Source organism: Limanda limanda, chromosome 8 (assembly GCF_963576545.1).
Source record: "Limanda limanda chromosome 8, fLimLim1.1, whole genome shotgun sequence".
NCBI classification, from domain to species: domain Eukaryota; kingdom Metazoa; phylum Chordata; class Actinopteri; order Pleuronectiformes; family Pleuronectidae; genus Limanda; species Limanda limanda.
The window spans coordinates 26,315,751-26,333,445 of NC_083643.1; the positions used below are offsets into that span (position 1 = coordinate 26,315,751).

The 17,695-nt window shown below is 40.2% G+C and overlaps 1 protein-coding gene across 1 annotated transcript; it reads left to right on the top strand.

Moving 5' to 3' along the window:
- The first annotated feature begins 490 nt into the window (after positions 1-490).
- LOC133009270 (high choriolytic enzyme 1-like) lies at positions 491-6,022 on the top strand. Its single transcript, XM_061076716.1, has 8 exons — positions 491-586; positions 1,504-1,549; positions 2,399-2,551; positions 4,194-4,311; positions 4,905-5,083; positions 5,438-5,519; positions 5,665-5,802; positions 5,889-6,022. Exons 1-8 carry the CDS (start codon positions 518-520, stop codon positions 5,893-5,895), a joined length of 792 nt encoding a protein of 263 aa, XP_060932699.1. The 5' UTR covers positions 491-517; the 3' UTR covers positions 5,896-6,022.
- Positions 6,023-17,695: the final 11,673 nt, after the last annotated feature.

A 17,695-nucleotide genomic window follows, 5' to 3' on the forward strand; every position in this document is an offset into this window, starting at 1 on the left:
AAATTCAAGACACCAACTTATTCAATTTAAGGTTGTCCACAGATTACATTATTCCTGTACTAAACTCCATTCTTTCTACCCTTCTGTATCCCCAATCTGCTCAAAATGCCAGTCAGCTGAGGGAACCTTAGGACATCTCTTTTGGTTTTGTCCCAAATTGAACCAGTTTTGGTCTGATATTTTGTGAAAATAAAATCGGAGACAGACTTAGTTTAGAAACAATCAGCTGTAACTAACAACAAATAAAATCTTTATTTGGATGAATCTTCATTCAACAGATCGTCCAGGATCCAAAACGTCAACAGGTGTCCTCAGGGCCAGCACTCTCAGGGAAACCTTTGATACCACAATCAGACTTTATTTCGGTTAGTTAATGTGGGAATCAGCAGCATGTTTTCAAGGTAAAGTGCATCTTATCACTAAGCAAAGTGATCGTTTTTGCAGATATACTGTCAGATATAAACAGGTACAGCAGCAGGATCCAGGTTTTCACACTGTCTGCCTGCACGCTGCCAACATGTCGAAGTACGCTCTCAGTCTCCTGATCCTCCTCGTGGCCTCTGACGGCTCCTGGGCTGAAGAGAAGGTGAGGAAATGGTTCAAATCTTTGTGTTCAGATTTAATAATAAGATAACAAGATTCAAACTTTGCTTTTATGCTTTGTTGGTAACGTCTGAATGAGATCAGGAGAGTTCTGTCATCCATGGATCTATTCTCTTAACAAGCTTCTAAAATCCACACACACACATATCATTCAACAACTGCTGTGTAGTGTAATGTTAACTTCATTTCACAGGAAATATGTATAAAATGGACAAAAACAAGAACATTTAAATTTATGGTGCAATACTAACAATATTAATACATGAAGAACACAAAATGATTTCCTATCACAAGACTGTATATGTATGGTAAAGAAAAAATTAGGCTACATCATTATATATTTTGAATGATAGACACTTAAGATTATGTGAGGGCATCAAATATTATAGCCAATATTATGATTTGGAAATCAAAATTAGAAATGTCTTACATAATAAAATGCAACAAAGCATAATATAAGTTCATCTTAGTAAACACTACACATTAGAGAGACAGCAAATTACTATGGAAAAGAAATAACGATGAAAACAAAAAAAATGTCTACGTTTTCGCTTATTCCATTAAATTAGCGCTGGTTCTTTGAGCTTCATATCTTCAGGATTCATTGAACCTTGGTTCTATGTTTTCACCATTTTTGAGCCAAAAGATTGTCATCAATGATGTACAAATAAATTACACAGTTGCTCTAGAACCAAATAATTTTGGTCGAAAGGCTAATGGGTTCAAAGTTAGATATGCAACAGAACCATTCCACGTTTGTGGAAAAGGGTTTGAATAGGAAACAAATTTAGGACGGAGACACACAACGACATTGTGTTGTTTTCAGCACTTTGCACATATTATTTTCAGATTAATGCTTGAAACTTTTCATAATTGAATGGTGTCATCTCCCTGTTCCAGGATCTGCCTGTCTCTGAGCTCCTGTTGAGAGCCAACCGTGATGTTGGTAAGAAACTTTACATGTCCAAACCACAGACTGTGTCTAAAGATGGACGACATGACCACCTTCGACAAGTGAAGCCAAAGCATCTGCATCGCCACCTGGTGGCTAGCTACCATATTGTTTATAAATCCAGCTTCCTCCATGTTAGTAGATGGGACATGGACAAATTAAAACTCAAAATAAGCATCATATACATTGTTCTCAAAGATGTCTTTATGTGATTTCAGGTAGTTCTTATCAAACTGTAGTTTGCTCAAGTGTTTGTTCAATTAGTTAGCTCAGACCGACTCGTGATTGGTCGAGTAAGTGAATTGATGCCACCTTGCTCCCTCCCATGATTGTTACTTAGGCTTCAAATGCAAAAGATGGCAGCGTTCATATCCATAATATTTTATCTTTATTTCAGGATAGTAGGAGGACGTGAAGACGCGTCACTTGGAACATAAATGTTTCCTCCTTGGTAGCTTCCTATAAAACACTGGCAGATTAGTGACTATTCAAGGCAAATGTCCGATTCCTATTGTCATGAATTCAATTACAGCTAGTTACAAGAATAGTCATAAGTATGTGGACACTCCTTGTGTGCGGTTGTATACTTTCAAAATGTCAAGTAAACTTGACTAACCAAACTAAAAGAGATCATGAGAAAGGCTTTAGCTATAACTTGAACTTTTCTACAACAATGTGAGTTAACAACAATGATGTTGGTCTAAACTTGTAATTTTGATCCGATTAGTAACAGATTAAATGTATAATCTCAGTCAAACCTTCCACATGTATAATTATACTATTTTACAAATTAAGCTCTTTTTTCCCATGTTAAATTGAGACTTTGACATTTTCTTCCAACAGTGCGTAGGGTGGATGAGCCCCTTGTCATAGATGACATCGCCTATGACAATGAGAGTGAGAGAAACAGTGATCCGTGCGTCAACAACGGCTGCATGTGGCCCAAGTCGGCTGATGGAAAAGTATACGTGCCCTACACCATCGCCTCACATTACGGTAAGTGACTGGAGAGTCGTCAACAGTTGTCCACTATGACATACAGGAATGCTGGCGTCCGATCCATAAAAAGTAATTAAAGATTAAATTTGTGTTAGTTTTTAAATTTTTGGTATGATCATTAATTATGTAACTATTACGTGTTTTATAGTTGATTTTTGAAAACATTTTTACTTTCTCTGAAATGTTTTAACACAACTTGTGAATCTTGTATGCTTTCTCATATAGTTCAGTGTGTTCATATTATTATTACTCTCGGATTTAAACTTATTATTTTCCCCTCAATTTTTGTAACTTTTTTGTAGCTGTGATAATAGTTCTGATTCTAATTACAATAATCAAATAGGGGTGAATTTGTGTAATCTGGGACATTTTATTCAAATTTTACTTCTAAGACTTATTCAAATATCTATTCTACACAGTAAATCAATATGTGAAACCTTTTTTTGTAATCCTTAACATGTTTTATAACCACTCCAGAAGAAGGAATGGAGATATCATTCTAAGAGAAGACATGACACAGCTTAGAGCGAACTTTACTCCGTGCAAAAATAAAATTCTGTCTGACTTTAATAATCTGGGACAGGTCTCTTTGTATCACACTTTTATTAGGCTTTCAGCCTAAATCCCCTTACTTTATGCATGTCAAGCTCGATATCACCAAATTTCTAAAAACATAATGAAAAAATGAGCCGTCTTTGTAAAACGCTTTTCTCTTGATGACCACTCAAAGTGCTTTACAGTACAGTTTGCCATTCACCCATTCACACACACACATTCATACAGTGCGTCTATGGGCAGCATCTTTTTCTATGAGGGGCCATTCAGGGTTCAGAATATAGGAAGGTCACTACGGCATTGAACTGCCGACCTTCTGGTTGGAGGACGACTGCTCTACCCCTCAGCCGTGGCCGAAAATATATATTATTCATAGAAATGTTATTAATTCATATTAACGTAATATGTAAAAGTAATACAGTTCTTTAGAAATAGCCCTAGCCTAAATAAAGAAACTATACAAATAATTAAAGGTGTATCACATTTTTTTTATCAATAAAAATTCAATCAACAGCAGATTATTCATTCAGTAATGTTAATAACATCTGCCCCGCCCCTTTTTGGTGACCTTACCCTCATGAAGTAATTTGAATGCTAACCTGTAGTAAAAGTCCTTGACTAGATTTAGTTAGAATAGGAAATAGACTGAAGCTCCACAACGTCTCAGATTACCTAAATTCACCCTATCTGTATCCAACAGCATCTTTTCACTTCTCTTTTAGTGAAGTTTTCCAATGGATAAATATAACAGCAAATCATTATAAACTAAATAAATAATAACATTTTGCAATATAACTAGAAATGTTTTTATCCCGTTAAGTCTCTTTGTATATACTGTATGTAGAAATGAGGTCAAACCAGACATTGCAGCTCCAAATATTTGTATTATGCAAAAGAATGTATTTCCCTTTTTTTTGTTAATTTGCCTTCTGCTTGTCATTATTTTATTTTATATAATCAGGTGTCACTCACTGAAATACAAACTTTTGCCTCTAAACAGAGACGAAAGCTGCAAATTGGCAAATATTAAGGTGTGTGTGTACAAGTATATTATGGCTCCTCACACATGTATGTCTCCTTTCAGCTTCCCGTGAGCGTTCCATCATCGAGCGCGGGCTGCAGTCCTTCCAAGAGGTCTCCTGCATTCGCTTCATCCAAAGGACCGGCCAGAGAGACTTCCTGAGCATCACGTCCGACACTGGGTAACAATCTGTGTGTGTGTGTGTGTGTCTATGTGTGTGTCTGTGTGTGTTTGTGTGTGTGTGTGTGTGTGTGTGTGTGTGTGTGTGTGTGTGTGTGTGTGTGTGTGTGTGTAAGTTTTATTAAGCATATTGACTGTTGGTGTACTTTGAAATATAGTCAGGAGATATTAATTGGTATCAGTTATCAGACAGGAAATTTACTATTAATGGTAATTTCATAGTAAAAACAGGATTGCACATGTTTTTTTATGGCATACATAAACATTAGATCTACATACATTTTAGTTCGATGTAATCTCCTGGGTCAAGTTAAAGCTATTATTAAGCTATTTATTTATTCAAAAAAATAGTAAATCCAAGATAAAATGATAATAGTTTCCCTATTGAGCTTTATTTTAGTTCTAGATATAACAGAGAACATATTTAGAAGTCGAATTTGTTCACTGATTATTAAATAAGTTGTTTGAAATAATATCTCCTTCAGATGGGAACAATATCAGACGGGTCATGTCTGAATGAGTAAAATGAGTCCCACTGAAAGAACTGTTCCTGCCTGTTTTGATTATTATTATTTTCTTTTTCATTATATGCAGCTGCTATTCCTTCGTTGGCCGCCGTGGTTACTCCCAAACACTGTCTCTAGCCCGTCAGGGCTGCCTCTACCACAACACCGTCCAGCACGAGCTGCTCCACGCCCTCGGCTTCCACCATGAGCAGTGTCGCTCCGACAGAGACCAGTACATCCGAATCCTATGGGAGAACATCCAGCCCGGTCAGCACTCACTATAAAACCGCACACCCAACAGTAACATTTAGGGATGTAACTTCAATAATTTTTCACACAATTATTTTAATCTTTTGTCTGTCAGAAAACAATAAAGAAAATAGTAATTTCCCAGAAGTTAGGGTGATGTATTCAGACTACGTTTTTAATGGAACAACAGTCCAAATCTCAGCATCAGTTCATTATATTGGAGGAGCAGGACCAAGCTGTTGTTTAGGCATTTTTGCTTGAAAATGTTTGTAAAATGATCAATCGATTATCCAAATAATTGACAAGAACCTGGCCTGATCAAAGACACAGTTTTTCCATTGTTCCTGACCCCATGTTTTTTTTATCTCTCAGGTTTGGCGTACGCCTTCGACAAGATCGACACTCTGAACATGGGAACCCCCTACGACTACAACTCTGTCATGCAGTACCACAGGTTCGAGGACGCTGCCATTTGTTCAAACATTGACTGACTGTGCTGTGATTTTTTTGGGACGTAACCAAATTAAAAATTATATATACAAAATTCTTAACTAAGTTTAGTTAAAACATTAAACAACCAAACTGTGCATTGATTCCAGGTTTGCCTTCTCTGCAAACAATAAGGCCACCATGGTGCCCATCCCCAACTCTAACGTTGAGATAGGCACGGCCACCCAGATGAGCGGCAATGACATCGAGAGACTGAACAAGCTGTACAAGTGTTCAATGTTTAAACCGTAAGTAACAGTGTGTGTGTGTTGGTGTGTGTTACACATTATACACTAAACTATGGACAAATAATGACATTTGTTTTTTCTACCAGGTCTTAAAAGCAGCCCTGACAACATGAAGCAGACTCAGACATCAAATCATCTGTTTAAAATTCTGAGGATCCTCTCCCACTTTTTCAAACAATTTGAGTATATCAACAATAAACCTTCATATACATGTTCACTGCATCCTTGTTTGTTGTTTCTGTACTACAATCCAGAGTTTACTACTGAAGTTTGTGTGAGGAAAAAGACGTTTAAAAGCTGCAGTCTTTATATATTACATTATCTACTCACCACTATGTGGATGGAGGGGCAGGTGATGTGTTTGAGTCCAGAAAACACTTTAGCCAAATCCAATACAGTTGAAGTAAATGGTGACCAATTCTTCAAACATAAAAAACAAGCCCCAACATCATTTACACCAAGTTTTTAGTCTGAATGTCCTCTGTGATCCATATGTGAACACGGCTTCAGGGAGCATAACAGCGGACTCACTGTTTTTAAGTCTGTACTTGACTCATATTTAGGTTTTAACTTGGATGAACCAGGGATAAGATTGTGCCACATGCTGGTCGGGGTGTGGGGGCTGTCTACTGTCCATGTGACCCAATGTCTTCATCACCAAAATGAGTCACACACCAAATCACGGGAGTTGTTGAAATGTAGAAGGGAAACAAAACCAATACTCTAGTATTTGATCAGAGCCATGAATCTTCTATCTAATTTCAGAAAGAGATACACAAGCGGGTGTTATTATTTGAAGAGAATTATAGTTATTTACGATAACTTGTTTTGGGGGTAAACGAGCAAAAGAAAGGGGTGAACCCCAATACGCTGAAGAATAGCGTATTGGGGTTCATAGACAGTCTTTGCTTCTACGGTTCTGTAAAGGCTTCAGTCAAAACCATGCCGTTTATACGGGTCCACTGAGAGATGCGTGGTTGTCCTGGGGACATATTTATCTGCCCTCTTCTCCGCTCTCTTCTGCCAACGCCTTGTTGCTTTTTTGCGACAACGTTTTTTCTTCTTTTTTAATCCCTTGTTTGTTGGTGTCGACACCTTCAGTAACGTGACAAGTGCTTTACCCAATCCTCTCCTCTCCATGCAGCCAGCCACAGTCTGACAAGCTGCTCAGTGAGCTGACTCTGTCTACTGGGGGCTTCAGGAAGGGCCTAAAAAATAGAAATCCCATGAAAATCAAACAACATTGTCATGAAAGTGCTGCAAGTGGTCATCGAGATTATTTTGGTGAAACTAACCAGTTGTAGTTATTTAAATTAGAGATGCACGTCATCCTAAATCACACATATACTCATCCATCCAGTACCCAACCATTACCTTCTCCAATTTATTTATTTTGTATATTGATGAAATACAATGAAAAAACTTTAAATATAAGTGACACATATAGATTGACAGATGGGAAAAGACAGATAATAACATAACAATTATAATTATGTATTATTACTAGTTTTCATAAAGATACGTAGCAGCAACACACGCACACACACAGACACACACACACTAACACACAGACGCACAAACACACAAACACACACAGACACACACACAGGGAACTCGTTATGAAATATTGTAGGTGTTTTTTATCCTCTATCAGATGGTTTGCATTTTCCCATCAAATGCTCAACTTAACAGTTTCTTTGTGGGTTCAACTAACTCTCTGTGAAAGAATTATTGCAGATACCAGCAACACCAAAAGCAGCTGGGTAAATAAACTTTACACACTTTTGTTCTTATTGTGAGACAAGTCTTGGTTTGCAGAGGGAGATCAGGCCATTTTGTTTGTTTTTTGCTCATTCAGCTGATAAATCTTTCACTCCAGTTGTGATATCAACTTTTTCCATGTCTGCTGGTACTTAAACTTGTGACTGTGATTACAAGAAAATCTCACAGACCATTACACCTGCCTTAAGTAACACATTTCAACCTGACTTTGAAAATGGGTCAAACATGAATCACCGAAGTTTACACATAAACATGCAAATCAGAGACAATAAAACAAATTTGTTTTGGGTGAATATTTATTGGTAAGAGTAATAAAAGTAAATAGGGAATTCGACTTCCACCACCTTAGAGCAAACAGGAAAATCTTTCACTCACAGGAATGATTGACTTTCTTGTTGAGGAAGAGTAAAGAGAGTGAAGGATGGATACTTCAAGTCATCTTTCCTTGGATTGCAGTAAATCAGAATGAATGATCATCTGCATAGTTATCTTTAATGATTCATCACAACAGTAGTGAATTAAGATGGGTCACAGCTACTTCAGTGTCACTAGTTCCTGCAGTACAGCACGTTCATGCGGTTGATGTCATTCTGGCTCATCTGCTTGGCCTGGCCAAAGACAGTGTTTGGGTTGGGAATAGCCACCATAGTGGGATTGTAGTTTATTTTGAATTGTTTAGACTGGTCATGTTCTATATATTTCTTGAGGTGAAAAAAATCCCATGAAAAGATTGAAGCCAGAGATGAAACAAACCTATACAGTACACACTACAATACATTATTTTTCATGTATATGGAGTCCTGCACCAGGCCAGATATCTGTGACCCACAAAAAGAGATGTATTTATATGAATACATGGGTGAAGGTGAAATAAATATGGGGGGGCAGTGGGGTGAGAGTATTATTTTAACCACTTCACTTCTGCTCAGACAACCTGTCACTAACCAGCCAGAACACCAACATGGATTAAAGAGACAGGGATAGCGGTGGTGAATACTTTCCCAGTGACTTGTACAACGTATTAGCTTCTGATAGCAACAGGCTCAAACAGCACGTCGTGCCTGAGGAAACAAAGTGACAGCTGCAGGAGCACAGGTGCTGCGGCAATTCAGATACTTTTCCAAGAATACAAGGAGGCCTCCAAAACCCAGGAACAAGGAGGCCACGTCGATTTAATGTGAGAGGTTGTTGATGCGGCATGTGTGCCATGGGTCGGGTCTCAGGTCATGTTTATCACCATGAACACACACACTAGATTATTTTGGCTCCATTCTAAATACACCCTACTGTTAACATATTAAGTCTTTTTGCCTTTTATAAACCTGAAACTTAGTATTTGTGAGCCACTTAAAAGTGTACTCTCCTGATCAAAATCTTAAGACCAGTTAAAAAATTGCATGAATTTGCATTTTGCACTGTTGAATCTTAGTGAGGTTCTGAGTAGAGTTTCAAAATGCAAAAAGAAGAAATGGGAACAAGAGCCCAAAAGTTGTGAGCAGGCAATTTATTGAAAACAACAATTTAACTGAAGTAGGCTGTTCATCAGCTGATCAAAAGTTTAAGACCACAGCTAAAAAAAAAAAAAAAAAACCTCCTAAAACAATACTTAAAGTGTCAAAAACTGACTCAGTAATGAGTAGCTCCACCAATATTGTTGATCACTTCAAAAATTCGTTTTGGCATGCTTGATGCAAGTGTTTCCAAAAGGCCAGTGCGAATGTTGCGCCAAGTGGTGAAGATGGCTTCACGAAGGGCATCCACTGTCTGGAACTGAAGTCCATTTTTGTAAACTTCCCTTGCCATCCATCCCCAAATGTTCTCAATTGGATTAAGATCAGGGGAACACGCAGGATGGTCCAAAAGAGTGATGTTATTCTCCTGGAAAAAAGTCTTGGTCAGGCGGACATTGTGAATTGGAGCGTTGCCCTGCAGAAAAACCCAGTCGTTACCACACAGACGAGGGCCCTCAGTCATGAGGGATGCCTGCTGCAACATCTCCACATAGCCAGCTGCTGTTTGACGCCCCTGCACAACCTGGAGCTCCATTGTTCAGTTGAAGGAAAAAGCACCCCAGATCATGATGGCGCCCCCTCCACTGTGCCGCGTAGAAAACATCTCAGGTGGCATCTCCTTGTCATGCCAGTAACGTTGGAAGCCATCAGGACCATCAAGGTTACATTTTTTCTCATCAGAGAATACTTTAATACAAGAAAACTTTCTTCCACCTTTGAATGTCCCATGTTTGGTGCTCCCTTGCAAAGTCTAAACGGGCAATTTTGTGGCGTTGAAGGAGACGTGGCCTTTGAAGACGTTTCTTGTTTTTGAAGCCCTTCCTTCGCAGATGCCGTCTGATGGTTATTGGGCTGCAGTCAGCACCAGTAATGGCCTTAATTTGGGACGAGGATCGTCCCGTGTCTTGACGGACAGCCATGTGAGAGGCCTTGTTTATGCAGTTCAACAATCCTACCACGTTCAAAGACGGTGAGCTTTTTTGCCTTTGCCATCAAGAGATCTTCACAGTGTGATTACTTGACAGGAAATTACATGGAATCCAAATTTTTGCACAGATTTTGGCTTTTAAAGGCTGTGGTCTTAAACTTTTGATCAGCTGATGAACAGCCTATTTGAGTTAAATTGTTGTTTTCAATAAATTGCCTGCTCACAACTTTTGGTCTCTTGTTCCCATTTCTTCTTTTTGCATTTTGAAGCTCTACTTAGAACCTTCCTAAGATCCAACAGTGCAAAATGCAAATTCATGCAATTTTTTAACTGGTCTTAAGATTTTGATCAGGAGTGTATATCCTCAGCAGGGCCCAACAGATGTGAGGCTGGTTTTCATGATATTTTTCACCGTGTTCTAAAACTCTAGCCATCTGTATTCTAATAAGTATAGACAATTTAATCTATCGAACCTTTATGTGTTTTTAGTTCAAGCTGAAAACTAAAAAAATGTACTCACTGTAAAAGTAAGAAATTAAAACCCTAGCGCCTCTTTCACTTAGTGGGCGATATTATGAATCTGTCAGTCTGTGTTTAAGTGGTCACATAAAACAAGTCTTTACTAAGAGGATCATGGGTGAAGTTCACTGACGATAAGAGACTTTAGAGCCAGACAAAAACATGCTCACATTGAATTCCAAAACTCAATATACTGTGAGTAATATAATACCTATGGTGTCAGATCACTTCCATACTAGCATGGCTGACACTTAGCATTAGGTAGCCAGACTGCAATTTAACATGGATTTTTGTACTGCCGTAGTGCATGACGGAGCTGTAGTCATACGGAGTCCCCTGGTTCAAAGTATTGAACTTCTTAAAGTGATATTCCTGACCTGCAATAGTGGAAGAAGTATTCAGATGCTTTATAATGATTCCAGTGGTGCATCAATAGGGGCCTCCTACACAGAAGGGCTAATTATATGTCCAATATCTACGCATAATTCCTGATTTATTAGGATGTGCTTTTTGTTCATGCAAAAATTAACAAATTCTCACATTTATTGTTAGTATAGGTTATAATTGACAATTCTATTTAAAAGAAAATTCTTTAATGCCAGAGACAATTTAGGAACCAATCAGATATCAGCAGCCCCCTTTGGCCCAACCCCTGGAGTAATTAAAGGGACCATATTTTACACCTTTCTGGGAATTAATTTGAGGTATTGGTCCCCTAAGATCATATATCAGTGGTTTAAAGTCAAAAAAACTGCTGCAATGTGTATTTCCATGTCCTCTCTTCTGCCTCTCTCTAGAGCTGCAGACAGAACAGGATGTTTTCACCTGCCTCTTGAGCCTGATTGACTGACTGCACCTTGAGTGACACGCGTCACATTGTTATGTTTGGACACATCTATAGAAGAGCAGCCACATATTTACAGTTGGTTAAAACAGGATGTTTGAGTGGTAAGTTACACTGTCCTCATGTTTGTTCAAGTTTTAGCAGGACAGTCGGCAATGTAGGAGTAACGTATTAATGTAATGTAATGTAATATAATATAATATAATGTAGTATAATATAATATAATATACTACTAATTTAGTACAACACAGTGTAAAAATGCACATATATTATTGCAAATGTACTTTGGTATCAAATGTAAGTCATTTAAGCATTTAATATGGCCACTTTCAGAAACGGAAAATTTATATCATTTAATATAATGATTATATTTGCGTATTAATGTAAATAGAAATAGTTGACATGCAATATATAAAAAAATAACACCAGTTAAGTTAATCATTCAAACTTATAATAATCTTCGGAAAAAAATGGACTCTAAAATGTTCATTGCAGATAAACCTGGTTGTATGAACACAAAGTTTTTGAATCTCACTATGCACGATAGACTGTTTATAAAAAGCTCTTAGCACATCGTCCAGCTTAAAAACAATATAAAGTGACAATATATTGTAGTACTGATTGAGGAGAACTCACTAATGAAAAGGGCAAATTCTGAAGTAGTTCTAGAGCATTAACACAAGACAAGAGAACAGCCCATTCTGGCTAAATCACCCTAATTGTGTAGCTGGAGAGAACACTCTCCCGCCTCGGTCCAGGCTGAGACTGCAAGCAGCGCAAGGAGACCCAGGATGCACCTCATCGCTGCCATGTTACCAATCAACCTTCAGGCTGAAAGACACCACCAGGCAGACCACAACACACAGCAGCATGAGGAGCATGCATACAGTATCATTCAATTACCTTTACCCTTTGACTTCAGGTAGAAAAGTAGATGTCGTGTTGCTCTATGAGTGTTCCGATCATCCTCTTATAGGAAAACCTACAGAGGTCCACCGTCAGCAGAGTATACATTGGACGTTAACTCCCTAATCCTGCAAATAGCTGTGATGTTTACCTTGTTAAACCTTGATAAAAGTAAAGCTGATATGTCACATCTTTCTTGCTGACACCGAGATCCACCCGCAGCAAAGGTACAGCCTTCCTATTCCAGCAAAACAAAGAAGGTGTTTGAGTATTTAACGCTGATATGTCTCTTGAATGAACATCCTAATTGCTTTGAGATCAAGTGTTTGTGGTGTTGGGGGCACAGGAGTCTCACACAGGTTCTCTGGAAGTGTTTGAGGTCACAAAGGTTGACATGCAGTCACTGTTATTGCTGCCAAATCAATATCTCGGGTTTAAAAGTGTCTCTTCTGTGTATATTCCCTAATGAACCTCATGGATGAACAATGGTGGCCTTGTGCAGAGTTCAGGACCAGGTCAACAATTATTAACTCAACACAACTACTACAGCTGCTGCTGCGACTGCTGCTGCGACTGCTGCTGCGACTGCTGCTGCGACTGCTGCTTATACCACTTATGCTTCTATCTGGAATGTTTCAAGGGACTGTGGGGGGCACAGGCAAAAGGGAATTGGGGGCCCGACATTGAACCGAACTGAATACTCCCCAGTGGGAAGAAACACATGAAACTAAAGTAACATCAGTGACTTAACTGCACACTAGTATCCCGGTTATGAGACTTATCCCGGTTTTGATTTTATTCGGGATATGGTGTTTACATGGAACATTGAAAAATCTTGTTATTCATATCCTCATGATCCCATGATAAAGACAAGTAGCCTGGTTACTTAATAATGGGTGGTTTACCATTATACAAAGCCTCCTTTGATGGTTAACGCTACCATGGTTACAATAACATAGCCTAACAGCAATTTTTAGTTTTGTTAAAAATAAGACAACTTTGGCTTATAGTGCGCTTCTACATAATGCCAACACTGTGTTGTGGATCTGCCTTATACACCTAAATGCCAGTAATGGGATACAACAGCACATATTCCACCTTTCCTTCAGAGTGGATGAAGCTAAACAGCCTTGACTCATGGGATCAGGTCATGATGGAGACAAAGTTCTGTATGAGTACGGCAGTCTTTTGTCAGAGGTGTGACACAGTTGAATTGTGAATGAGAATGGCTGAAGCAACACCTGCACAGCGGTGCTCAGAAACTGGGATAAGGGCTTACCCAAGATACCAAAATCCGGATCTTTTAAACCAGAGAATAACCGGGATACTAGTGCGCAAGTAAAAGCAGTAATTCAACACTTTTATTTTAAAATCATACAGATAACGTAAATATAAACATAAATACATTTAATGTCCCCATGTCCAGATTTTTACTTGGATCTGTACCACAAACTCACCTATGTTTTTTTCATGAAGATCCATAAATTATTCTCTGAGAAATCAGGTATAAATGTGAAAAAAATGCTCACACTATTAAAGAAATGGTGAAGATCTGCCCCCTGATCTGCACCAAGTTTTTCACTCATGCCCCTAACCTCCACAAAACCTCACGGAAATCAGTGGTGAAGTCTTTTGCATTATGTTGCTAACAAACAAATATATGCTTGGCTGAGGTAATATATTACACAACTGCATTACAAGACTTTCAGCTCATACTAACACTACATTTTCCTAATAATTATTACAGTCGCCATACAGAACTTGTAAGGTTACAGAGTCGGAATACTGCAATATCTCTGCCTTTACCAATATTGAGTAATCTGACTACTTCTTCCACCACTGGTTGTGTGATCATTCCAACACAAATCACAAAATTGAAACAACAGAAGACATTCTATCTTGATTTTGACACATCAGGGCCGACTACACGATCTCATCCTGTCTGGATTATTGATGCTGTATTTGAACCTGCCTGTATTAAACGTGTTGATCGACTTCAACTTGTACAGAACTTAGCTGCCAGGTTTTCAAATAGTAGACATTTAATCAAACCACTTGAGTTGCATACTCTAGACCAGAGGTCTTCAACAGGGGGTCCGCGACCTCTGCCTGACAACCTCCATCCATCCAAGATTAGATAAATTGTGGTCATAAGTATTCAGACCCTTCACCACTCATATTTAACTCACATGCTGTCCATTTCTTCTGATCCTCCTTGAGATGGTTCTACTCCTTCATTGGAGTCCAGCTGTGTTTAATTAAACTGATTGGACTTGATTAGGAGAGGCACACACCTGGCTATATAAGACCTTACAGCTCACAATGCATGTCAGAGCAAATGAGAATCATGAGGTCGAAGGAACTGCCAAAGGAGCTGAGAGACAGAATTGTGGCAAGGCACAGATCTGGCCAAGGTTACAAAAGAATTTCTGCAGCACTCAAGGTTCCTAAGAGCACAGTAGCCTCCATAATCCTTAAATGGAAGAAGTTTGGGACGACCAGAACTCTTCCTAGACATGGCCGTCCAGCCAAACTGAGCAATCGTGGGAGAAGAGCCTTGGTGAGAGAGGTAAAGAAGAACCCAAAGATCACTGTGGCTGAGCTCCAGAGATGCAGTAGGGAGATGGGAGAAAGTTCCACAAAGTCAACTATCACTGCAGCCCTCCACCAGTCGGGGCTTTATGGCAGAGTGGCCCGACGGAAGCCTCTCCTCAGTGCAAGACATATGAAAGCCTGCATAGAGTTTGCCAAAAAACACATGAAGGACTCTCAGACTATGAGAAATAAGATTCTCTGGTCTGATAAGACCAAGATTGAACTTGTTGGCGTTAATTCTAAGTGGTATGTGTGGAGAAAACCAGGCACTGCTCATCACCTGCCCAATACAATCCCAACAGTGAAACATGGTGGTGGCAGCATCATGCTATGGGGGTGTTTTTCAGCTGCAGGGACAGGACGACTGGTTGCAATTGAAGGAAAGATGAATGCGGCAAAGTACAGAGATATCCTGGAAGAAAACCTCTTCCAGAGTGCTGTGGACCGAAGGTTCACCTTCCAACGAGACATGACCCTAAGCAGACAGCTAAAATAACAAAGGCTTCGGAACAACTCTGTGACCATTCTTGACTGGCCCAGCCAGAGCCCTGACCTAGACCCAATTGAGCATCTCTGGAGAGACCTGAAAATGGCTGTCCACCAATGTTCACCATCCAACCTGACGGAACTGGAGAGGATCTGCAAGGAAGAATGGCAGAGGATCCCCAAATCCAGGTGTGAAAAAACTTGTTGCATCATTCCCAAGAAGACTCATGGCTGTACTAGCTCAAAAGGGTGCTTCTACTCAAAACTGAGCAAAGGGTATGAATACTCATGACATGTGATATTTCAGTTTTTCTTTTTTAATAAATTTGCAAAAAATTCAACATTGCTGTTTTTTTCTGTCAAGAATGTCGTCCAAATACACAAAAAGAAAAGGCAGGTCACGTAAAACAGAGTCCATGAGGCGTTGAAAAGATTGTGCTGAGTTTTAAGTCCGAACGGCATCCGTAAGAACTCAGAATGATCGAACGGTGTAATCACCGCTGTTTTTGGAATGTCCAGTGAGAACATAGGCACCTGATGATAGTCCCGGACGAGGTCTACCTTAGAAAAAATCCCATTACCGGCCAGGTGTGCTGAAAAATCCTGTATGTTCGGGACTGGGTATTGGTCAGGTGTTGTTGCCTCATTAAGCCACCGGTAGTCACCACATGGGCGCCAGCCGCCACCAGGTTCGAGGACGATGTGTAGGGGTGACGCTCACGGGCTGTCAGATCGGCGGACTATTCCCAGACGTTCCATGTTGGAAAACAAGCTTGGTCGGGTCAAGCGCCGAGCACGTTCGTAGACGGGTGGACAAGTAGTGGCGATATGGTGCTCCACACCATGCTTCACGGCAGACGCAGAGAAAGTGGGCTGAGTGAGTGCTTGAAAACCAGCCAGTAAACGGTGGAAGTCATCCGATGTGGGGAGCATGCTAGACAGTCCTATGGAGTCAGCCCCGCTGAGTTTGCACGTATAAGAACAGAACATGAGGACGTCGATCAAACGGCGGTTCTTTACATCCACCTACAGTCCACGTGCACTCAAAAAATCTGTGCCAAGGAGGGGAACGGCGACCTTTGCTGTGACAAAATCTCAGCAAAACCGATGCCCTCCGAAACACAACTCAATGTACCTCAGTCCATACATGCGGATGGGGGTACCATTCGCTGCTTCCATAGGGGGGCCGTGGCTGTCGGTCACCATATCCAAACGGGATGCAGGCAGGACGCTCCTCTGTGCACCTGTGTCGCACAGGAAATGTCGTCCGGAGATGCTGTCCCGATAAAAGGCAGCCTGCCTCGTGGCCGACACTGAGAGCCGGCCCTGGCGTTTCCCAACCTGCCGAAACTGCATGGCGAACGGCATTTATGAGCCTTCGGTCCAAACTTCTCATGATAAAAGCACAAGCCTGAAGAAGACTGCTGGGGGCCTGAAGATTGCTGCCGACCTGAAGACTGTTGCCGACGAGAAGAGGTTGCCGCGACGAGTGTGGAATCCTCCATTGTCACCGGAGCGACGTGCGTGGGAAGAAATTAAAGAGAATTGAGTCAAAACTACACGAAAAAATAAGAAGTTTTAGAAGAATAGTCATATTTTACAAGAATAAAGCCAGAAGTCATAACTTTAAATAACTTTAAAGTTGTAATTTTACAGAAGTTAAGTCAAAGGATGTCATTTTACAATAACATAACTTTATGAGAATACAGTAATAAAATGCAGAGGTGTCAAGTAACAAAGTACAAATACTTTGTTACCTTACTTAAGTAGAAATTTTGGGTATCTATACTTTACTGGAGTATTTATTTTTCAGACGAATTTTTACTTCTAGTCCTTACATTTTCACGCAAATATCTGTACTTTGTACTCCTTACATTTTAAAAATAGCCTCATAACGCCGATTTAATTTTGGCACACAACCGCACCGGAGGGTTCCGACAAAGGAGTAGAGCAAAGCCAGAGCTGCGTGCCCCCCGCCTCCGCTGACACGCCTCGCTGTCGGGTCCGTCGGCCATCGGGGCAGGCCGGCAAAGGCGCACGGAGTTGGGGTTCAGCAGAGAAGGAGGCACCACGGTCGTGGACAGGGCTCAGAAGAAGTCGAGGAGACAGAAAAAGAGAAGTGGGGAGCACTCGCGTGCCAACCCACACACACCCCGGCCTCGGGAGACACGCTGGCCCTGGGGCGCAGCACGAGACCCTGAGCCAGCCATCAATTTTTAATTGGCCCGCATCAAAAAAAAAAAAATGATAATAAATATGACCCGCGCTTACTGGGAATTCCTCGTTCATGGGAAATAATTGCAATCCCCCATCCCTATCACG

Bases quoted from the DNA above. Each gene is read 5' to 3' on its own strand.
- LOC133009270 (XM_061076716.1), top strand. From the start codon at position 518: ATGTCGAAGTACGCTCTCAGTCTCCTGATCCTCCTCGTGGCCTCTGAC. The intron at 587-1,503 runs GTGAGGAAATGG...TCCCTGTTCCAG, and splicing joins GCTCCTGGGCTGAAGAGAAG to GATCTGCCTGTCTCTGAGCT. The intron at 2,552-4,193 runs GTAAGTGACTGG...GTCTCCTTTCAG, and splicing joins CACCATCGCCTCACATTACG to CTTCCCGTGAGCGTTCCATC.